Source organism: Gopherus flavomarginatus, chromosome 8 (genome assembly GCF_025201925.1).
Source record: "Gopherus flavomarginatus isolate rGopFla2 chromosome 8, rGopFla2.mat.asm, whole genome shotgun sequence".
NCBI classification, from domain to species: domain Eukaryota; kingdom Metazoa; phylum Chordata; order Testudines; family Testudinidae; genus Gopherus; species Gopherus flavomarginatus.
The window spans coordinates 29,549,381-29,574,153 of record NC_066624.1 but is presented as its reverse complement, the minus strand read 5'-3'; the positions used below and the strand labels follow the sequence as shown (position 1 = coordinate 29,574,153).

Sequence of the window (24,773 nt, the reverse complement as noted above, 5' to 3'; positions counted from 1 at the left end):
GTGCAACCTAGCCTCAGAAAGTAATTTACCAGTTAATCCTATTGACATCCAACAAGAGAACCATTCACATGTTCTAGTCCACAGCAAAATTCATATTTAACATTTTTCTTGAAGTAGTATGGGAAGATACAGTCTGATAGCCTATCATTTGAATCATCATAGTGAGGCTTACTAAGCATAGTGAGAATTAGTATACCGTACATGCTTCAGAACATCTATTAACTTCAGATTATAAGGTATAATTCTATTTCTTTTATGAGAAATTTTGTTGCAATCAGTTTTTGAATTTATACCACAAGGGGTCACTGCTATTCAAACATTGAAATACTAAAAACCACTTTAGAAACTGTTTAAGCTAATACACAGAAAAAGTATGATACTTTAATTGTGAATGCTTTAGGACCAAATCCTTGTTTCAGTGAAATCTCCCACTGATTTAAATTGAATCAGGATGTGACCTTGAGTAAGTACTGATGACAATGATTATGGTTACATTTTCCAAAGTGCCTATGTGATTTAGAGGCTTTCTGAACATGGGACTCAAGTCATTTAGATGCTTTTGAAAGTTTTGCTCCAAGGATCTAAATAAAAAAATAATAAAAATACCAAATGGAAGAAAGGGGGAGTTGATAGTAATGAATATAAATCACAAGTTAGGAATTGCAGAAACTTGATAAGGGAAATCAAGGGATACAAGAAGTTTATTGCCAGTAGACTTAGGGACAATAAGGAGTTTTTAAAATATATTAGGAACAAAAAGAATCTGACAATGACATTAGTCCATTACTAAATGGGAATGGTAGAATCATCAATAATAATCAGAAAAGGTAGAAGTGTTCAGTACAAATTTGTTCTGCATTTAGGGAAACACAGATTTTGTGTGACACAGTTTCATCATATAGTGATAATATACTTTCCATTCCACCAGCATATCTGGAGAACGTTAAACAGAAGCTACTGAAGTCAGACTTTTTAAATCAGCAGGTCCGGATAACTTGCATCCAAGAGTTTTAAAAGTGCTAGCTGAGCAGCTCACTGGACCATTAACATTAATTTTCAATAAGTCTTGCAGCACCACGGGTGTTCCAGAAGACAGGAAGAAAGCCAGTGTTGTATCCATTTTTAAATAGGGTAAATGGGATGATCCAGGTAATTACAGGCCAGTCAGCTTAACATTGATCTTTGGCAAGATAATGGAGTAGTTGATATGGGGCGTGATTAATGAAGAATTAAAGGAGAGTAATATAATTAATGTAAATCATTATGGGTTTAAAGAAACTAAAATCTGCCAACTTACTTAATATCTTTTTTTATGAGATTACAAGTTTGGTTGATAAACGTAATAGTGTTGACATAACACACTTCTTTAAGAGGTTTGACTTGGTACCGTGCGACATCTTGATTAAAAAACTAGAACGATGTAAAATTAACATGGCACACATTAAATGGATTAAAAACAGGCTAAATGATAGGTCTCAAAATGTAACTGTAAATGGGGAATAATCATCAAGTAGGATTGTTTCCAATGTGGATCCTGCAGGGAGTGGCTTTTGGCCCTTTATTATTAAACATTTTTAACAAGGACCTGAAAGAAAACAAAATCATCACTAATAAAATCTGATAACAAAAATTGGGTGAGTGGTAAATAATGAAGAGAACAGCTCATTGATTCAGAGCAATCTGGATCACTTGGTAAACTGGGTGCAACCCAACAATTTGTGTTTTAATATGGTGCAATGTAAATGTATACCTCTAAACAAAGAATGTAGGACATATTTACTTGATGGAGGACTCTATCCTGGGAAGCAAGGACTCTGAACAACATCTGGGGTTATGGTGGAAAATCAGCTCAACATGAGTTCCCAGTGCGATGCTGTGGTCAAAAGAGCTAATGCAATCCTGGGATGTACACAGAGGGGAATCTCGAGTAGGAGATGTTATTTTACCTCTCTGTTTGGCTCTGACAATTGCTGCTGGAATACTATGTCCAGGTCTGGCACCCATGATTCCAGAAGGGAAGAGGGTTGAGAGAGAGCCACGAGAACGATTAAAGGATTAGAAAACCAGCTTTATAGTGACAGGCTCAAGGAGCTCATTCTATTTAGCTTAACAAAGAAAAGGTTAAGAGGTGACTGGATTACAGTCTATAAATGTCTACACTGAGAACTAATATTTAATAATGGTCTCTTCAATCTATCCAAACAAGGTATAACATGTTCCAGTGGCTGGAAGCTGAAGATCGACAAATTCATACTGGAAATAAAATGTACATTTTTAACAGTGAGAGTAATGAACCACTGGAACAATTTATCAAGAGCTTTGGTAGACTATCCATGACTGACAAAATTTTAAATCAAGACTGGATTTTTTTCAAAAGATATGCCCTAGCAATATTTTTGAGGGCCTTCTAGGCATGTATTATACAGGAGGTCAGACTAGATAATCAGAATGGTCCAATCTGGCCTTGGAATCTATGAATTATCCCTATGTACATGAATAACCATACTCTATAGTGTGTATGTGTTTGCACAACTGGGGCTTAAAAGTAGCAACAATTACGAAATGTAAGAAAAATCTACTTTGCACAGTTTCTTCAGGTTGCTCACTTCCCTTCCTATAACCTGATTATTTAGTATCAAAGATTGTTTTGGGTGATTTACTTATTGTGAAATCTTTGTCTTAAAATAGAATTTTACTGAAATATCATACTTAAAGCATATCAGAGGTAGTTCATGTTGTGCTATAAGTGCAAACAAAATGTATATACTTTAAATAAAATAATCTTGCACTACTTTATAAATATTAGTTTAAAATCCTCATGACAATAGCTCTGTGGTGATGAGAAAATGGAACACATTTTATAAAAAAAGCAATATACTGACACAGAATGTATATTTACACTAGAAGATCATATAAGATTGCCAAAGTTAACACCCACCGTTAATTTGGTTAAGGGATACTGTGACACTCTGTACCTCAAAGTAGCACCCTGGAACCCCCATATTCACCGCTCTGATATTATTATTCTGTGTTTTGAATAAAGTATGCCTTGTATGGTATCATTTTGTAATTCTTGAGATGTTGAACAATAATAACCTGTTGAATTGTACGTACTATCATTGTATGTGAAGTTATGAAGTATTTCCATGTGTTACTGAAATACGTTAAGAGGTTGGGAATACCCACAACCGGCCTTTCGGTTACAAAGGAATAGCCATCAATAGCCAGACGGTTGTTAATGGCTCATCGGCACACAATCTGCTATCCCAGAGGCTTCTTGGAGAAGGCATGTACACAATAGAGATTGCTTGACTAATAGGGATTGCCTGACCCGCACATCACAGCAAGAATCTTTTCAGCAAGCTGGAAGTGTAAAAGTGAGACAGTGACATCATCATTTGGCCTCTTCCCCCTCAACACCAGGAAGAACGTCTGGAGGACAAAGATTTTGAACTGGGGAAGTTTGGTCTTAAGGTAACTATCTCTGACCTTTATACTTACCACTTGTTATCACTCAAAATCTACCTTTCCGTAGTTAATAAATTTCTTTTAATGTTTTATCTTATCAGTGAGTTTTTCTAAAGTGCCTGGGAAATTTCAGCTCAAATTACAAAGGCTGGTGCATGTCCAGTTTCCTATGAAGAAGTGGCAAACTAAGTAATAAACTGAAACTGTTTCTGACCAGTGCAAGACAGTACAATTCTGGGGTGCAAGACTGGGGAGTTGGAGGAAATTGGCTGGAGCTTCTCTGTTGATGGTTCATGAGTGACTGGGAGATCATTCATGTAATATAGTTGGGTGTGTCCCTGCCTATGGATGTCTGTGTAAGTGCAGTTCCAGTCAGAGGCTTGTAGCTTGACATGAGCATCACAGTGTGAGAAGCAACCCAGGTTGGTGGGACACAGGGCTCAGCGGTCCCACAACACAGGTTTCACCCTGGGGACCCTGTCACAGTACATGCTCCCACATCAAATGGCACAAGGGAACCAACGTAAAGCTTTATCGGTTTTTTACCTTTGGGCATGCATTGTACACAACTTGAAGGCAAGGAGTGCTGTGCTCAGCAAAACACCTGTAGCTATATCTATGGGAAAACTACAAATTATGGAGGATTACATGGATTCACTCTGAGTTAGACCTGGTATACACTAGGAATTATTGCCAGTATAGTAACATCACTTAGGGATGTGATTGTTTTTATTACATTTTTATGCTGGCAAACCTCCTAACAGAGATGCAGCTTATATCAGCAAAAGAGTGCTTCTGATGGTATAGCTTATGCTGATTCCCCAAGCAAAATAAACTATGCCAGAAAATGCACATTTTTGACAGAATAATTGAATCTACAGTAGAGTTTTTCCCAGTACGGAAGTGTCATAAAAACAAACAAACAAACAAACAAACCCCCACAAGCAACATTTCTATAGCAGCAAAACCTTAAATGTACACCTGGCCTGGGTCACTAGTTTAGATCCAGCTCTGGTCAGCGTTATTGAAAAGATAATAGAGTTCTGACAGTTGTTCAATATCTTTATCCAAGATCAATTGGAGGTTTCAGTCTAGCTGCTACAGGACCAGAAAGCACCCTGAGTAACCCCTCAAGTATGTCCCATGGACTTACTGTACTCTTTCTTCAGGACCTCATAACTACCCCACTGATTATTCAGTTCATCCAGACAATCTCTGCATCACTGAATTTCCTTCCTTTCTTAAATCTTTTTCTCCTTGTTAGCTAACATTGCACTTTTACTTGGCATAGGGATGGAGTGTGCATGAAAATGAAAGCCAAGGCAACCTTTTACATAAAGTGTATGAACGTGCAAAATATATGTCTTAGTTTGATGAAGACCATAGCAAAGATATGGTAATAACACAGATTCTTTAAATAGTGAGGTCATAAGGCTAATGGATGAAAAATAATTTTAAATGTCAAGAGCTCTAAGGTAGACATCATAAGAAATCACACAGCCTAACTGTACTAACAATGGCAGCTGAAAGAACTATGGTATTAAATACAGTTCTTTGGATCCAATTAAAAATCTGAATTATTAGCTTCTTAAACTGGAAAACAGGCTTTATTCTAATGAAAAAAACAAGATAAATGTTTTTATTCCTTTTACTTTATTGAGCTAAAACAATCTGCAATGCTTAAGTAACTCTGATTACTCTAAGTTTCTTAACATTGACATTTGTAGTTTGAGACGTGAGGTTTTAAAAATATGGAACTGACCAGGTGGTCTCAGGAGTTAGTATTACTATTTAATGATTGGGTTAATTGTGTAAAATATTTCTATTTGAATGATTTAATCAAGCAAACCATGGGAAGTCCTACAACTTGCATATTCCCAGGCATTCAAATTTTCCATCAATCCATTTCAACCAATGCAGTTGGGGAAAAGTAAAATTACACTGTCAATTCAAAATTGGGCTCCATTCCAGCAAAGACTTATGCCTCAGTGAATATGCCTATTCAGTTAGGGTGGACATAATTATTTAAATGACTTTTAAAAATAAAGTGACAAAAATAAAATGTAATAGCATTGGAAAAAACCAATACATTAATATATTCCACTCTTGCTTTAACCAAATAGTAATTTTGTATGCTGCCATTAGAGGCTGTCAAAATTGTGAAATTCAGGGGTAGACAGAAAGGGATCTGTTCGGGGTCACTGCTGTTTGGTTTGGACTGCAAGGAGACTGAAGAGGTCATCTTACTCTCCACACACCTTTCTTGGTTCCCTGCTAAGCTCAGGCCAAGAATAACATTCATACTTATCCCCAACATACCACGGCAATTTGGATTTAATTAAGTGCCCAACAAATTGGATGGAATATGCTGTTCTCTTATGTTGTACTCAAGTGTTAAATCAGGAATTCCTGAACATTTTGTCTTCAAGCATTAATCAAACTATATTTCTTACCTTGCACCACTCAACATAATGACTAGTTGTCTTTCTTAATGTAGAAAATCCCACTTGTAAATGACCAGGGTCTTCTTCAACATATCTTGATTTCAGAGGCGGCACACAATAAATGGGAAGCTGAAAGGAAAAGAATCTATTCTAGCGAGCTAGTTTCAGAAACATATAAAAAAGTCACTACATGTAAATACTAAATTTTAGAAACAACTTTGAAGAAAATAGCAAATGTTCTTTCTTCCCATAAGACAACAAAGCCTTCATATCATGTTGTATCTATAAACCTTCTTTACAAAACTGTGGTGCGGATTAATTCTTATAAAGTTCTTGGAGATGAGAAGCATTATATAAGTGTTAATTAGTAGCATTATTTCTGAGTATGATATAGTGTCTCTCTCTCTCGCTCTCTCTCACACACACACACACCTTGTACTTTAGAAAATAAAATGATGGCAAGAATTGGAAAACCAGTTTTTTTAACATGAATACAAATATCTAAATGTGTGATATTACTTAAAATTGAACTTTAGAGCAATAGTAACATGAAAGTCTCTGTAAATACTGTTGTGATGAACTGAGGCTACAGCTGTGCAACTTATGACTTCTGGTTGATACTGTGAAGTTGTATTATGAAAAAATGGGGGCCTATATGCATGTAGTTCCATCAGTGCAGACAGGTCCTGTAGCTCGCACACACAAGATAGGGACAATGGACATACTTGAGATTAATGACAGTGTTTCAGCCACATCAAAAGATTATAGAGAAGCACAGCTTACCCTTGGAAATCAAGTTTAGTGGATTCATCTGAAAGGCGGGGGGAGGAGGGGAGGGAGGAAGGGAAGATAGGAGCAATGGAAAGTTACCCAAAGGACAAAACAAAGAAAGTGGGGTAGGGGAGGTTAAATAGCGAGCCAAATGAGAAGAGGAAGCAGGGAGGCAGAAAACGGCAAGGTCACAGAAGCTGAGTAAGGGAGTCAAGAGGGAGAGAGCCTCTGTGACGCAGGAGACACCCTGCCTGCCTGCTTTTCTGAACATCTATGATCCCCAACAACCTAGAAAGTGAAGGACACTGCAGTTTAAGATTTTTATTGGTGTATGAGCTGTTATCTTCTGTTTTATATGATTAAAACAAAGAACAAATGCGTTAGACTCTGTGCAAAGTATGCGTGCAAATTAACTGCTTCACAACTGTTGCATCCCCCTGAGAATTAACCATAAACCAAAAGGTTCACACATTCTGAGTGGAGTTTTGGGAGAGGACGTGTTTAAGTACAAGGGAGTTTGGAAGAGCTGCTCTGGTCAAAGGGGCCAGGCAGCTGGACAATGCTTTCCAGTTCTCTGAAAGGGATGCCACATAAAAGGTCTGTGTCCTGACAGTGCGACTAAAGTTCCCAAGATTGGTGCAATGGCTGGACTCTGTTCAGATTCAAGGGGCTTAATGCAACTTAGGGACCCATGGACACAGAGGCTTGGATTCCCCTCACAGCAATCCTAGTGAGTGGCCAGAAGGGGTCACTTGCTAGGATCTGTGACAACTGTATTCCGGCCTGCTTGGCCTACATCTGTAAAATCTATTATATTATTAAACTTTAAAAAGATTTTTTCTGTAATTTTGTCTATATTTTGATCACTTGTAATAGCATATGAAACAGTGCTATAGCATTCCAAAACATCTTCTAAATATTATTATGTCTTCTGTAGGATATAGTTTACAGAAAAGATTCACTGGTGTTGTATATGTTCACTTATTGTCAAAAAAATGCATGAGACCATAGCAAGAATCTTACCTGATTTGGCTTCACTGACTGGGGTTTTGACTCTCCTTCTGTCGCAGCATATATATTAATAGACATAAATGCCAGACCAGCTGGGATAACTGCTAGCGTTGCCCTCTGGGAGAGAGACAGAGATAAAAAAAAGAATCTTTAATTAGGAAACTCTTTTCTCCTCTTCACTAAAATCCAGAGGTCATTCCAGTAACACTGATGTGACTGATCTAACAGACCAAGCACGTCAAATGATTTTAAATTAAAAATCAGGTTAAGAAAGTACCTTTTAAAATCCACTTCTATCACACAAAAACATCAGAAACCTTTTTGATACAACCAAAATACAAGAGCATTCACTTCGAAAGAGATCCAGAGCCTGAAAAGTGCAGTTCATTGTATTGGTATAGCCCTACTACTAGTTTTTCAGTAATTTTTTATTTAATCAGAATTACCTCTGAGATGCAGTTCAAGATTGCACTATTACACCAGCTAGTTCAGTTTCAAAAAGCAGCAATTAATATTGTTTCCCACAGACATTATTACTGCCAGTACCATAATGCTGTGTTTGGGTACTTCTGACTACACTCATTTTATTTAAAGTAATGTGGATAGAATAGTTTTGTTAAACAAAATAAACAACAATACATCAGAAAGAATATGTATTGCGATAGCATCTAGGAGACCCACTCATGGTTCAGCCTCATTTTGCTATACCCTGCTTAAACAAAGAAGAAAGAGCCGTGCTAAAGAGTATGTATTTCCTTCACCACAATGGCTTTCTATTTAAAGCTAGCTCATAGCAGGTATATTAATAAATTCTGCTTCTCAAATATTGGATTTTACTAGTAAAATCTCAGTGTTATAATACATACACAAGTAAATACTAAGAGTTTTATGGAGGAGGTACGTTTTATCTTTGAGTTCTATTTCAGATTCTGACATACATACCTCTACCTTGATATAACGCTGTCCTCGGGAGCTAAAAAAAATCTTACTGCATTATAGGTGAAACCACGTTATATTGAACTTGCTTTGATCCACTCAAATATGGGTGTAGCTCTGCAAGCAGAAACCTACCTAATACAAGCAACATTACATTGACCAGAGTATAAGGAACAGGAAAAGGCTTTGGATTTCAATTTCTTTATAACTTATGGATAATTTTGATAAAGCATTTTAGAACAGAAAAAAAAAAGAAATTTAATTTACATTTTTCAATTTATAATTGTTTTAAAACAGCAAAAAAAAAAAAGGTTATTTATCACCTCATTCACAAAACTGAAGAACTAAAAGCAAAGTATATGGAAATGAATAGTTTAGAACATCAGATATTTGATAACCGAAAAAAACAAAAAAAGGGAAGATACTCTTTGTAACTGGAGTCCTTCAAGACTTGTGGTCCCTATCTGAATTCTACGGAGGGTACGCATGCACTCCATGTGCCTGAGACCAGAGAATGTCAAAATAGTGTCTGCTGGTTTGTGCCTACATTCTTGCTCACCTCGTGCTCTGTGCTGAGGGTATAAGGTGTGGTATGGTCAGACACCTCTCCAGTACCTCCACTTACTGCAAATCAGAGATGATATGAAGTAGAGAGAAGGAGGGCAGGTAATGGAATACAAATAGGGTTGACACATCCTGAGAAATCCAGTTATGAAGGGTAACCTCCATTTCTTCTTCAAGTGCTAGCCCCTATGTGTATTCCGCTGTAGGAGATTGAAAAGAGGCACTCAAAGAAAAGGAGGGGCAATATGGTAGTGATATGGCTGCTTGTAAAATCACTATCCCAAAATCATCTCATCAAAAGTTGAGATGGAGGAGACATGAACCAAGGTATAATGTCTCATGAATATGAGGATGGAACTCCATGTTGCTGCCTTACAAATATCAAGCAGAGACACTTCTTGAAGTGATGCCACAGAGGCTGCCTGTGCTCCTGTAGAGTGAGCATGTGTCCCATGTGAGGGAGGAAAGTGTGCCAGCTGATAAAGTACAATACAGTCAAAGATCCACTTGGAGATCTTCTGTGCGGAAATAGTTTGCCTTCAGGCTCATTCTGCTAGGGCAACACACAGCCTTGGTGACATTCTGATTGGTTTCATTCTCTGCAGGTACAATGCCAAAGTTTATCTCACATCCAGAGAATGAAGACTTTTCTGTAAGGCATGGGACTTCAGGAAGAACACAGGTAAGTGGTTAGCCCAGGTATGTGAAATTCCAAAATTTCTTTAGGAGTGAATTGCGCATGTAATCATAGTGAGACTTTGTCTTTATGAAATATTGTGTAAGGAGGGTCTGCCATCAGGATCTCTAGTTCACCTACTTGTCTTGCTGAGGTGATAGCAATGAGGAAAGCTACTCCAGTGACAGGTCGGTGAGTCATCAAACAGGTAGCCACAGATTTGAAACATGGCTGAGTAACAGTTAAAAGTACTAAATTAAGGTCCCATTGAGGAGGTGGTCTTATTACCAGTGAGAAAGTTCTAATTAAGCCTCATAAGAACATGGAGTTGTTAAATGTTGGAGGGTGATGTGCACTGATTACTGTCAAGTGAACCTATGTAGAACTAGGAACAAGACCTGTCATCTTGAGGGTAAGGGGGTAATCCAAAAACATCAAGAATACCCATTGTCTCAGGAGATATACTGAGCTCCTGGGCCCAGATAAATGCTTCCACTTTCTTAGATAACATTTTTTGGGTGCAGTCCTTTCCGGTCTTAGTAAGAATTGCTTGCACTGTTTTGGAAGAAGAATGTTCTAGGTCCCACATCCATTCAAATACCATACCTTGATATGAAGAGTTTCTGAGTTGGGCTGACATACACAGAAGACTTGGGCCATTTGGCACAATGAGAATGACTTGTTCTCTGTCCTGTCGAATATTCTGCAGTAATCCAGGAAGAAGAGGGATAACAGAAAAGACATAGTTCAAGCAGTCTGCTCAAGGGAGTAGGAGAATATAGCTTCTGGAGTACAGATCCTGAGCACCCCTGGAACAGTATGTATGGCACTTACTGGCAAACAGGTTCCAGGTATATTCGCCACTGAGTGAAGATGTTCCTCACCACTAAGCTGTGTAACTTCCACCCATAGTCAGTGACAAACCGCCTGCTGAGGCTGTCCACCAGCAAATTCTAGGTTCCTGGGAGGCACACTGCTCATAGGGTGATGTGGTTCTTGATACACCAGATCCATAAATTGACCACTTCCATACACAAAGAAATGGATCATATTCCTCTGTGTTTGTTTCCATCAGATATGGTTGTCATATTATCTGACATTATGAGAATGCGGGGAGACTGGATTAATGGTAAGACTGCCCTGAATCTTTCTTGGGCTGCTCTGAATTCCAGGATATTTATATGCATTCTGGTTTCTCAGGGCATCCAATCACCCTGTACTGTGTGACTGTTCACATGAGTGCCCCAACCTAACAAGGAAGAGTCCATGATTACTGTTCTATCAGGCATGGAGCACAGGAACAGAACTTGTGCAGAAGCTTTCCATCAAGTCAGAGAAGCCTTTATCTTGATGGGAAGTGTCACTATAGTGTTCATGCTGGATTTACTCATTATGTTTATTGTTCAAAGCTAAGCCTGCAGGCAGCAGAGGTGGAGTGTGGGAAATGGCGTTACATAAGTATATGACACCATGTGACCCAACATCAGATCCAGACCCATGTCCGAAGGTTGTATATAACCTGATCTATCAAGTTTCCCATGGCTTGGAATCTATACATAAGGAGATACCACCTTGTTCTGACTGAGTCTATGATCACCCCTATAAAACCTAGTCAGGGTAGACTCTTACAGCAGGAGGTCATCTAGTCCAATCCCCTGCTCAAACAGGACCAACACCAACTAAATCACCACATATCAACGATGGATCTCTACCATCCTGTCATTTTGGGGACTAGAAAATATTTGGAATAAAATCCTTTTTCCTTCATGCTGTAGATGTACTCACTCCATTGCAGGGACTGGAGAAAGGAGTCTCCCTCCTGAAGGAGGATCTCCTCATAAGAGTGGTCCCTGAAGAGGGACAAGAAAGGGGGTTTTGGAGGTGGTGAGGAAGGAAACTCGATGATATAACTGGAATGGATGATATCCAGCTTCCACAATGACTGGACAGGTGGATAACTGTGCTAGGTGTCCACCACAGCATCTCTCTGAATCCAGTGGAGATGGAATCAACAATGGTACCAGGGATGGGATGAGAGATGAGCTTCTCCCTAAGTCCATGTCTTCTACTGACAGAATCTCCATGCTAAGATTGGTCCCAACAACAAGGGAGATTGCAGGTATGGAAGGAGAAAGATATCCTCTGGAGTTCTGCCAAGATACTGGAACCTCTGAAAGCTGCATCACATCGATTTGCACCATTGGAGCCAGTGTAAAGGGACCCTTAGTAATCCTTATAGGGCTGTGATGGTACCTCCAGTAAAGAAGTGTCTGACTACATGGTCTTTGTCTGTACCAACCATTCCCAGTCCCTCAGCTATGATGCTTTGTTTTAGTTGGCACCATGGTCAGCATCAATGACGATGCAAGGAATGGTACTGAAAAAGCCTTGCTCCTATGCATCTTCTAATCAACAGTCACAAGGCTTAGGAGGACCTAAATCCTTGTGTTCTAGGCATGAAGTCTCGCTTTACCTGGACAGGATCAGGGAGGGATCTCTTCTCTTAGCAGAAGATCTGCTATTCTGCTTCTGAGCGTCCCTTACTCTTATGAGAAAGCCCAGACGAATTATATTCCTGAGTCAAAAATCAAGCTGGGAGGAGTAATCCTCTAGGGCTCAGGCCAATGTACAGGGGGGATCGCTGCAACCTGGATCCGAGTGAGGTCTCGTGGTGTTCCATAGGTGCTTTTGAAGTTGAACTTCTTATGCCTGCCATGTTCAGCTGGGGAAGGCCAGGTGGACACTAAATTTAACATAGATATGAGCTTTTCTGAGGAAGTATAGGCAGCCCTGGCGGTCATTGCTGACTGAGAAGGAGTAGCAGCAGCAGCAGATGCAGTTCCTGAAGCCCAGGCATAATCTAAGTCCCATGCCGGGGATCAGAGAATTCCCTGGGGTTGAGGTTCTAACTAACTGCTACTTAAATCTGTAAAACTAGTAACAATGCTAACTACATATAAATCTTTGAAATAGCTAACTCCAGACACTGGAGACTCAGAGCATGTACTGGTAAGAAGGAACCGGAGAAGCACTGGTCCACAGAGCCCCTTTTCCCTCAGCACAGAACACAAGGAGAGCAAGGGAGCAGGCATAGACCAATGGACACTACTTGCAAGAATTCTCCAGTCTCAGAAGCATGTATACCACACAGTGGAATATATATGGAGATCATCACTTCAAGGAGAACACATTATTCTTAAGTATAAAGAAATATATAATCATAACAACTTTACCTCTAAATATTTCCTTCTAAGTGATTCTGTTAAATGGAAAATATTGGTTAATATTTTCATTAACTAAATCTGTTGAAAATGTTTACTTCTAATAAGATTGTTTGCGTAGTTTAATGAGGAAAGTATATAAAACTAACTTAGCATAATTATATGTTAACTTCCATTTAACGCTGATCAATGTGACACTACTGTGTGCATATGTAATTGCTATTGTTCTTTTTCAAAAGTTTGTGTTGTGTGTGTATACAGAGATTACTGAAAAAAGAATAGTATTTATTTTGGTTAACGTTATTGTGGTGTGATGAAGTAAACAGAGATGGAGTTGAAATCTTGATCCTCTAGCTCTAAAAACAAAGGATTATCACTTGATCTACAAAAATGCATTTTACTCCATCTGTAAAATGTAGGGACAGTATACTTCTTAAGTTAGCGGTATGAAACCTTACCTAATAATGAGGGCTGTGAAGTGCACAGAATTAACATTAGCAAGCATCTGAAGAAGTGGGTATTCACCCATGAAAGCTCATGCTCCAAAACGTCTGTTAGTCTATAGGTGCCACAGGATTCTTTGCTGCTTTTACAGATCCAGACTAACACGGCTACCCCTCTGATAATTAGCAAGCAGAACAACCAAAATTAGAAGAGATGGGTTTCCTCCTGGCTCCTAGCCTGGCACTTTGTACTATAAGCCAAAGGGATGGCATCTGTTGCTGTGTCCTGTCTGGAGCTCAAGCTCTGTGGGTCTGGGGAGCTCAGTCCAGCTGGAATATTGAGAGGTATTAGCTGAAAGCCTTACAAAGATCTGTTGAGTACATGCAAACAAACATTTTCAGCAGTTTATAACCTGGTGACATTTGGATAAATTTTCATGGGGATAGAAATAAGTGCCTCTCACATCCCAGGATTAGTCACTGCCAAATTTTAAGCTCCTACTTCAAATCACAAAAGCACTAGAGCTCTTCATAGAAATGGTTTGAAAAAGAATTTTAACATTAGCAAAGTTACATATTTCCCTTAACCTAATTTTCTGAAACTGCAACTGAATTTTTGCTGAAACTTAACAAAAATTAAAAATAAAAATTCCACCTGAGGCAGAGACCAAGCATGGAAAATTTCAGCACCAATGGTTAAAATTTTATAACATTATAGGCAAATGAGAATGGGGGCTTGTAATGGAAATTGTTATGCAAACCTAACTATGAAAGTCACTACCAACTTCATAAATAATATTTAAATAATAGTACCCTAAAATAGAAATCTTCACACTACAAAGGACACAGAGTAGAGCAATAAACAACAAACAGTAAATGTAGCATTCATTTGGAGATTCTGACCTTGAGTTCTGGTTACACTGGTAAAAATTAATCAGTGGGTTTCAATTTTATCATCTTACAATTATTCCAGATCAGATCTTTTCAGTTTATATGTAAAATAACTTTAAAAAAAAACCTGCCAGTTTTGCTAATTCAACCAGGAAACCAAATATCAAGATGCATTCTTTCTGGTTCACTAAAAGATGTTTCATTTGGAACGATTCTGATAAAATACGAACTAAAACAAAATCCCCCAAAATTGTGTTGACTGTGCAGGAATAATGAAAATAAGGAGCAGTAATCAGTAAAGTCAGCAGTTATGACTAGAGCCCTGCAAATCTGCAGATATCTGTGGGCCATTTTTGCAGATTGAGGACCAGATGTGGATACAGATACAAATTTTGTATCTGCACAGGGCTTCAGTTATGACTCTGAACACAGAAAGCCTCCTCTATATGGTACAAGCCTTTTTCTTAAAGTTTCTCACAGTTGCTTTTCCACTAGTAAATTTCCAAAGATGGAAGCACTAGTATAGGGAGGCTGCCAGCAATTTAACCACCATATGATTAACCTGAACAGGGTTAGGATGTTGGTTAAAATGCTATTGTCCACTCTATGGTAGTGTAATGGTGGGGAAACATGAAGAAAAATGCTGGCATAAACACAGTCACAAGCAAGTTTGTTGTATTAAGAAATGTCATTTTTATATGATCATTTTTAGAACATAACTTTAAAATGATAATACATACGATCTTAAAATAATCTGTGATGTGTTTTCCAGGAGAACAGACTGATGAACAAACAGATCTTCCCTCTCATTATATTTTATGATCCAGTCAGTCTAATGAAGAATAATTAATCACTGTTCAATCTTATTCATGTACATTCTTCTACAATTATACAATATAGACATTCTCTGACTATTTTAAAACTCTACTATAAGAGTTTCACAGGTCTGCTTAAGGTCACTAGAGTATGTCTACATGAAGATAAAATACCTGCAGTTGACTCAGGTCAGCCACAGCCATACTGTGGGGCTTTTATCCCTGTGTAGGCATATCCTTAAATACTTTATGCTAGTGGTCTAAATTAGACAATGGCCATGCAGAACAGGATTGGAAAGCTGTAACCAACTCCTTGATGCCCATCCCCCTACACGTAACAAAAATTTGGCATGGAAGTGAATTAAATACTCCATCTTTTTGTTCCTGATTTTTTTTTTTAATTAATTTATTTTCTTCCCCCTGCCCACATTTAATAATTATATCAATTTTTTCCAGAATTGAGTGTATAACGCATGACTTTATCCCAAGGCACCATCAATATTATACTCATGGAAAAGTAGTTTGAAAAACAGTGGTGCCTGTAACCTTCTAGTACCACTTCCACATTGTCCACCTATCACTGGTTTTCTGCTTAGGAGAATTTACCCAGCAGAGCAACCCAAAGGCCCAAAAGTTTTGCTGTCACTCCTGAAAACCATCAGAAAAATGTTCCTTCCATACTCCCAAAGCTCTCAGTTGTTGTAAATATATATATTTTTCAAGACTATTATTTTGAACTACATAAAAGCAATGTTATGGCGACTGGATTCATCGTAAGGTAGATCTGAATTTAACATTAACTAAAATTTAGCATGTGTTTCTGATATAACACAAGCCAGTGACAAACTGCAATTAGTCATCAAAATACTACAAGTGGAGCAGTCATTAGTGCCTTAATAGAAGTTTTCAGACTCCACTGCTCTTTTATTAATTAGCCCATAATCAGATTTTACAATAATTTGCAAATAAATGTATTTCTGACCTGAGCATCTCTCTAGAAATCATGGACAGAGGAAAAACTAGTAATATCCTTTCCAATGACATCAGCAAAAACCATAACACTCAGGTTTGAAATATCTAGAGATCCCAGAACATTATGATCAAATCAAAACGAGGCAGACTTCTCCTTTAGACATCTCAGGTAAATTATGTTCTATGCAATTTGGATGTTTCAAGTGCATGAGGTCCTCTCTATTCTGTTTCCATAGCATTATTTGTAAGAACAGGAGATTTCGCTCATATCATTGGCCAAAATTTCTTCTCACACCACTATGCAGTGAGCTACAATACTGCTAGTTTGAAGAAGCTGCCTTTTATCTGCAAATCAATGATAGAGCAAGGATTTAAATTTAGCACTGTGTGACTTCCAACTCTGTGCTCATCCCTCCAGATCATGAAACTGTTTATAGATATGATCACATGAGCAGAACCACAAGACAATTTGTTCTGAAAAATATACACTGCACTCATCTTAAGTCCAAATACAGCTGAATGTTCTAATAATTAAGAGTATTATTATTTAGTATTTGTACTGCAGTAGCACATAAAGGATAAATCAGGACTGGGGCTTTATTGGGTTGGGTACTGCGCAAACATAAAATGACACTGTCCATGTCTCAAAGTGTTTAAATATAAGACAGCTGAGGAAATCTAAGGAACAAAACGAACTCCAATTCTAAAAGTGAAATGTTTAGATCATGATGATACTATAACAGCACACATTACTTAACCAATTTTAACTCTAATCTAATGCATCTTTTTTTTTTCCTTTTTCATTATTGCATCCTTTCATTGCCACCTAACTAAACTGTCTGCTATAACATTTTAAACCTTTAATAGTTTCTAAAGCAACACTTTATAAAAGGAATAAATTCAAAGACTATTTTCTAGAGATGAATCTAGGGTGAGTATGGATCCAGATTTCACTAGAATTGTATGGTATTCAGAGCCAGAATTTTTGGTTCCTGAGTTTCTCAGTGACTTTGGCATTCTAGACTGAAAGCTGGTCACTGAAAACAATCAGAAGGATTGGCAAAAGGAGACATCAGTACTGTGTAGTACATCACAGTGTTCTTCTTAGCCTGCATGAAATTCTTTTATTTTTTTATTTGGAGGGAATTTTGTTTTATTGTGGGAGGGCTGGGAGCAGCGGTGGGTCCTGCCTCTGGGAGTGGGGGCCTGTGGGAGGCCGTGGGAAGTGGGTTGGGTGGCCCCCCGGGGAGGGGGGGTGCAAGGGAGAGGGGATCAGGTCCTGCTCTCAGGGTGGAAGGGGTGATCCTGGGGGAGGGTAAAGGGTCCTGCTTATGGAAATATATGGGTGAAGCCCAGAGGAGGCATCAGGTCGGGTCCTGCCCCCTGGTGATGGTTTTGAGTCAGGTCCTGTCCCTCTGAAATCCCTGGGGGATCGGGGTCCTGCTCCCAAGGAACGTGGAGGGAAGCCATGGCGAGGAGGTGGTTGGGTCCTGTGCCCAGGGGATAGGAGGGGTCTGCAGAGTAAGCCTGCCTATTCTCAACCCATAGCAATGGCTCCTGTCCTAGCCTCCTTCTCCAGGCATTGCATAAGAACATAGAACATAAGAGTGGCCATACTGGGTCAGAACAAAGGTCCATCTAGCTCAGTATCCTGTCTACCAACAGTGGCAAATGCCAAGTGCCCCAGAGGGAATGAACAGAACAGATAATCATCAAGTGATCCATCCCCGTCGCCCATTACCAGCTTTAGCAAATATAGACTAGAGACACCATCCCCACCTGATGCACAGTGTTGCAGCGCTGCTCAAGTTTGGCCCAGCCACCTCTCCTTCATGACCAGTGGAGTGGGGGTCAGATGGGCCAAATTTAAATGAGTTGTACTGCGACTCTGTGCACCAGGTCACAAAGCCTGGAATGGGGGACTGGGCCAAGCTCTGTGGAACACGAGCAGCGACTGCAGGATAAGTTTTTTCATTTTATAGGTTGTTTTTATTTCATTTTGTGTTATTTTGCATTTGCAAAAAACACGAGGCTCTAGATGACTGATCTGCTTTTTATCCATACGAAAGACATCGCATCGCAAAGGACTAAACTAGTTTTATAAAACAGAACAGACTAACAGTCTTGACATTATTTTTGGTCACAGAACCATGAACAGCAGATATTTTGCTTAAGTGGAAAAATTCTGGCATAGCTATATTTTCGAGGGAAAAAAAACCTGCTAAAAGCATAATTTCTACAATAATAGAACTGCAGTAAAACACGTCAAAGTATAATAATAAAGCTGTCAAAATATACCTACATAATTTGGGCTTTAAGTCTCTGCATTTCAAACAATCTACTTCCAAGTGTTGAAATAATATCAGAGATCAAAAATATAGATTCTGCAAAAAGTATGAAAATTAAAGAGCTACAGGACTACAACGTATACAGTGCCTTACTATTCAAAGATTTAGGGCTCCATTATGCTTTAATCTATATTCCACATTTATGTGACTCTCCTGGAAGACTATTCTTCTCATTAAAACTCATGAAAACTTGGCATTCTCCCTCCAAAAATGTGCTGTAAAGCTAAGGAAACAAACCTAGCAGGTTGGGATAAATCTCAAGTGAGAAAACATAAAAGACTCAAATAAACAGAAAGCAATAAAGAGTCCTGCAATAAGCAAGGACTCCTAAAAGTTACTTTTAAAAAAATGTGTCTGTCTTTAATAAAGTTGCCTTCAGCAGCTTGCTCTCACAAAACCATATACTTAACAACCAGATCAAGATAGGTCTAATTTTAGCAACTGCTGCATGGGTCACAATTTCACATAGGTGAACTCTTCTTAAAGCTGCATATCTTTGATATCAAGTATAGATGCCTTCCATGACCACTTAGTTTTCTATAACTAACATACAACCATATTCCCCCTTCAAACTCTGTACAGATATCTTGCTCCTTTAAACAGGGATTCCACAATTTGATCAAGTACAAAGTAGTGAGTGGCCTTAGTGAAAAAAAAAATAATCTAATACTTCAGAACGCCTTACCCTTTTGAAAGTATCTCAGGGGAACAACAAAGTGAAGATGTTATTCCACACCCATATGAGGTCTGTTTGGTTCTCTTAATAACTACAGTGCAATAAAACAAATGATATGATTTATTATTATTTTACCAACAGCAGTTGTGTTTTTGAAGGCAAATCGATTCAGAACGTTTCATGATGTTCCCATCTCCATACAATGCATATGGACACCAGCAGTACTTGTGGAAGAGAGCAAATTTTACAGGAATTGGGAGTTGTAGAGACAGGAGAACAAACAAGGAACTCGAGTCTAGCTGTACACAGATCCTTTTAAAGAAAAAGCATCTTAACTGAATTTTAGGTAACAAACCTGATTTTCATCCTGTTGACTCAACCTGTACAAATATGCACAGTAAGGGTGCAAGTATGTTTGCACACATTTGCTTCAATTATTTTGTAGGGGAAAACAACTTTAATGTCTCATTTAAAATTATGCAGCATTTAACATCTGCTGTCTACAATACATTGAATGTATTTAAAACATTAATTTAGTTATAACTTAGCATGTTTTAATGTCATGTTTTCTTATGTATAATTGCATCTTCCAAACATAAGGAATTAATTTCTATTTTACTTATAGGCTATTCATAAAAATATTAATCTTGTTTGTATACTTTTATGAATGCAAAGTGAATAGTTATGTGAAATGCTGTAGTTATTCCATGGTACTGTACATCTCTTTTAAATTAAGTAAAAGTCAAGCTGCACAAGGCATGCATAACAAGTGGGAATGGCCATGGTGTGAAACGGAATCTTACTGGTAAAATTATGTGTGATTTTACTTGCTCAGTGGCATACAGACATGTCTTAAATTTGCTGATAGTCCATTTGTTATTCACTTATCAAACATTTTATCAAAATGTTTGTAATTTCTTAATACATCACTGTACGCTGCATTCTAATTTCAAAGTCAAAAGAGTGCAGTCTAGTTATTTCAACATATGAGTGGGAGCCAGGAACTTTGGAGTGCCAAACCTGGCTCTTCGAATGATGTCTTCTGAAGCTTTGGGCAAGGCATACTGGGTTCGACTCTGCAAAGTATCAGCATCTTGCATGATCAAGTTCTTAACCCCTGCTTTGATTTCACCTATCTCACGGGGGTATTGTGGGGATTCATTTAGTTAACATCTGCAAAATGTGAAGATGAAAAGGGACCGTAAAAAAATAATTAACAAAACTAATTTTCTTTTTAGTCTTTTTTCATATTTTAATCAGACACCACTTTATTTTTGTCAAGAAGCAAGACTAGCAGCCCTCAGAGAGGAGAAACCAATCCTATTGAGCAGATAAGAGGGGCTAGCTAATAGCTGGAACTCTACCCTTGAGAGGGAAAGGGTAATCAAAGTTGTACTGATGTCAATCTGGAATAACTCCACCGAAGCAACGTGCCTCAGTTACAATAACATGTCAGATGACATTCCCATTAAGTAACAGACTGCATATTGTAAATTCATTTCCTCCCACGTTCTCCAATAAGTAAGTTTTATTAATGGTAAATATATTACCATTATTATTTCAAGTTTTATTAATGGTAAATATAATTTAAAGGCTAGATACAATTATATGAAACATGGCTGACAAGATGCAGGTATTATATTTTTAATATAGAGGATTTTTTTCCTTTTAAATTTTCTCTATATCAAAATTTTAAAAATCAGAATCCATTAAATGAAACCTGCCTGTCAAAAGTATCAAGAAGCATATTCCAAGATAGCAAATAGTATTTCTAAGTTCTCTTAAAATTCTTGTTTTCTTCCATGTGAGTAAAACATAGAAAGTGTTTAGAGAGAAATGAGCACTAAACCGCTAAGAATTTTCAAGTATCAGAGGGGTAGCCGTGTTAGTCTGGATCTATAAAAGCGGCAAAGAGTTCTGTGGCACCATATAGACTAACAAACGTATTGGGGCATGAGCTTTCGTGAGTGAATTTTCAAATCATTTTTATATTTTTACTGTTTTAAAACCTTTATTTCAACGTTCAGTTTACCTTTGCAATTCAAAAGAGAATCTTTTGTATACTTGTGACAAGGGAACATTATGACAGGCAATGTATGTTCTATTATTAAGGACAGAGCAAACATGAAGTAATTTAGTAAAAGAAAAAAAATTGGGGATATCAGGAATATTACTCTTTGTTAAACGTCTATGATGCAAGAACATCCGCATTACTAATTATATACAATAGTGCATCAACTGATAACTTTATTCCTGCCCTCCATTTAGAATGTTTATCTACTGGTTGAGTTAAATTTCTAGAAATCAGGACTCCTAGGTCTATACCAAGAGATGCCATTGTCTTGTTGTTATACCTTGGTCGTGTCACTTTACCTCTCTGATGGCTCAATTTAAAAACAAAACAAAACAAAAACAAAAACACAGCATTAGAATATTCTATCTACTTTACAGGCTGTTGTGACGCTCCATAATTTCATTATGGACGCTTCTGTCTCAACTCCACTTAATGGATAGGTTTAGACACTGTTCTAAGCTCTATTTTGCACTGCCCTCTAAGTCAGGGATCTCAAACTCAAATGACCATAAGGGCCACATGAAGACTAATACATTGGCCCGAGGGCTGCATCACTGACACCTCGCCCCTGCTACCCCACCTACACTCCACCCCTTCAATGAGGCCCTGCTCCTGCCCGCCTCTTCCTACCCCTTCCCCTATTCCAACTCCTTTCCCAAATCCCCAACCCTGCCCTACCTCTTCTTCACCTCCTCTCTTGAGCATGCGTCTCCCTACTCCTCCCCCTCCCTCCTGAAAAGCGCTAAGCACCACCAAACAGCTGTTTGGCAGTAGGAAGTGCCTGGAGGTAGGCAGAGGAGCAGGGACATGGGGGCGGGGGTGGGCAGCGGGTGAGGAGAGCTTGACAGCTGCAGGAAATAACTGGAGGAGGGGCAGGAGGAACTTGGTGGTCCCCAGCAAATAACTCCATGTGCCATGTGTTTGAGACCCCTGCTCTAGGTTTTGATATAAGTAACTGATTTTCATACAAATTGGAGTATTTAAAAAGGAGGGAAGAATTATTTTTTGGAGAATTTGAGAACCGAAGGAGTCTTTCTGCTCTTTAATTAAAAATTAATTTGCTTTACGTTCTTCCTCAGTGCCTAAAACTTCTTTGGCACAGTAGTGATAGATTCAAACTTCACACTCAAGAATCAGATCCTTACCCACTTATGAAGGGTGAATTTTTAATTGGTAGGGCTTTTTTAAAGAAACAATTACCTAGGAGTATTAGTCCTTAGGAGCTGAGCCATAGACATGTCATAGACAATAGAAGAGTCTGTGGCACCCACATTGAAGTCATAGGGCCTCCATGTGGGCACAGCAGTCCATCCTCATGCAATATACTGCAGGAGCTAGGGCTTACATTTGTATTTTACACCTACTGCTTTTACACCTGATCAGCCATTAAACACTAGACCTTAAATAACATTTTTAAGGCCATCTTAATTCCCCCACTTCACTCCGTGATATGATTTTAGCATCCAATATCTTACAAACCAATTTAAGCATATACATAAAGGTGTGCAAGATCAAAGGTATCTTTTTATTGTAAAAAGTTAGTATACAAGCTTTCTTAGGAACAAAACTATAACATTGGTTTCCACTAGCCATTTAATTGGGTTTTGGTAGAATGATGCAATATAAGGGTGTTGAGTTTCATTTTTCTTTTCTTGTGGCAATGGGAGAAGGTTATCTGAAATGACTTTGTCAACTTATTATTAAATCAATAATATTTAAAATTGGTGTGCGTACAAATGCTACATTCAGTGCATTTTTAAACAGAACGTAAGAGGAAAGCCAGTATTTCCCTGGGTGACTGCTTCTAGGTAAATACAAGACATCTAGAAGCAGAGTCACATTTTAAAATGTCAAGGAAAAAAAAAAGTGACTCAGTAACTCCAACAGATATTTCTAACACACCCTAAAAGATATACAGGTAATCATGAGTAAGGCTAAGTTTTGGTCACTGGGTCACAGACTCCATGAATTCTGCAGACCTCCATGACTTCAGACTGCAGCCACTGGGAGCTTCAGGGTACCCCCACCACCCATGGTGGCCGGGAAATGCAGGATACCCCTGCTGCCCGGAATAGCAGGCCCCCTGCAACTCCTCAGCTGCTGGGGGGATGGGAGGGAGGGGAAAAAGGGGGAATCCCCTGGAGCTCCCCAGTCACCATGGGCAATGGGGAATCCGCAGCAGCTCCTCAGCCACAGCAGGGGTCCCTCCCAGCCACTGAGCAGGGGTCACAACTCCGAGCCACAGCAGGGCAGGGTGCAGGACCCTCCTCTCCCCATCTTGTCATCGATATTTTTAGTAAAAGTCAGGGACAGGTCACTGCTTCTGTGAATTTTTGTTTATTGCCTCTGACTTATACTAAAAATATTCATGACAAAATTGTAGCCTTAATCATGAACGAGCAAGACAAGTCTCCAACACTGAGCCCCGTACAGCTGTCATCAAGACACCATTATCCACCCTAAGGCAGGGGCTACAAGTGGCCAAGGCGGAGACACAATAAGAGTGTGGAGACAGCCAATGAAGAAGTGAGGTGATTATGACTACACAGACCCATGTCACGCCGTCCCCGCGCCTACAGTGCAGAGCCCCACAGTCTCCATGGCGGGTACCCGCCCCGGTCACAGGCTCTGGGCCATCGGTACCAACTAGCTCCATGTGCCTCTTCTGTCCATGCTGGAGGCTCAGAAAACATCCCAGGCCAGTGCCGTGCAGACCAGCCAGGGCAATGCCTCTCCCAGCCGCACGCCCCTGTCGATTGGGGGCCCCGCTCCGCAGCACCGTAGGAAGGAGCGACCAGCTTCCTGCGCAGCCGGGAAGCCCCAGGGCAACTGTCGGCGGAGCAGGCCGGCTAGGATCCCTGACGGGAGGGCGCCCCCCGTGGCCCTGAGGGGAGAGCTGGGGGCAGACAACGGCTGTGGGAGGGAATCGGGGGGAACTGCTGTCCCCGCCCGATCTGCTGTCGCCTATAACGTGTCCTGGGGGCAGAACCGCTACCCCCGCCCCATAGCAGTTGGAGCCAGGACAGACGCTCACCTTAGCCGCCATTTTAGTGACCCCTCCTCCTGTCCTGTCCCCCAGCAGCGGGTTCGTACGGCAAGCGAGGAGGTCAAACCAGTGCTCTGCGTCCGCGGGACTGGCCTGGCACTCCACCCCCGGAGCGTGACAGGTGGTGGGCGGGGCTAGAGACGCCGCTCATCAGAGCCTGCCTGTCAGATTTGAATATCAAGCGCGCGCGCCAATGCAACGCGCTAAAGGTTTCTTCTCGAGAGGCTGTAATCGGGTTTTGATCGTCATTGCCAACAGCTGGGCCGTTCCCCGGGAGTTCGCCATCTAAATTTCAACTTTAAAAGAGCATGTAGCAACACAATACGCTCATTCACAAGCTGCAGGGGCTCAGAGTGACACCTGCAACGTAATGGGGTTTAGCTACAATATTTTCCAGCTGAGGTAAAGAAGGTAACG

The 24,773-nt window shown here is 39.5% G+C and overlaps 1 protein-coding gene across 3 annotated transcripts in view; it reads right to left on the bottom strand.

Moving 5' to 3' along the window:
- The window catches only part of APOOL (apolipoprotein O like), a 54,455-nt gene extending 29,994 nt beyond the window's left edge, over positions 1 to 24,461 (bottom strand). Inside the window, exons 1-4 of one of the 3 annotated variants that reach the window (XM_050965103.1) lie at positions 24,345 to 24,461; positions 10,477 to 10,573; positions 7,707 to 7,811; positions 5,922 to 6,041 (exon numbers count right to left, since the gene is read on the bottom strand). In XM_050965103.1, coding sequence (XP_050821060.1) covers positions 5,922 to 6,041; positions 7,707 to 7,811; positions 10,477 to 10,530 — 279 coding nt within the window. In that variant the 5' untranslated portion in view covers positions 10,531 to 10,573; positions 24,345 to 24,461. The remainder of the gene's footprint in view (positions 1 to 5,921; positions 6,042 to 7,706; positions 7,812 to 10,476; positions 10,574 to 24,344) is intronic. The other 2 variants (XM_050965101.1, XM_050965102.1) reach the window with 2 other exon arrangements.
- Positions 24,462 to 24,773: the final 312 nt, after the last annotated feature.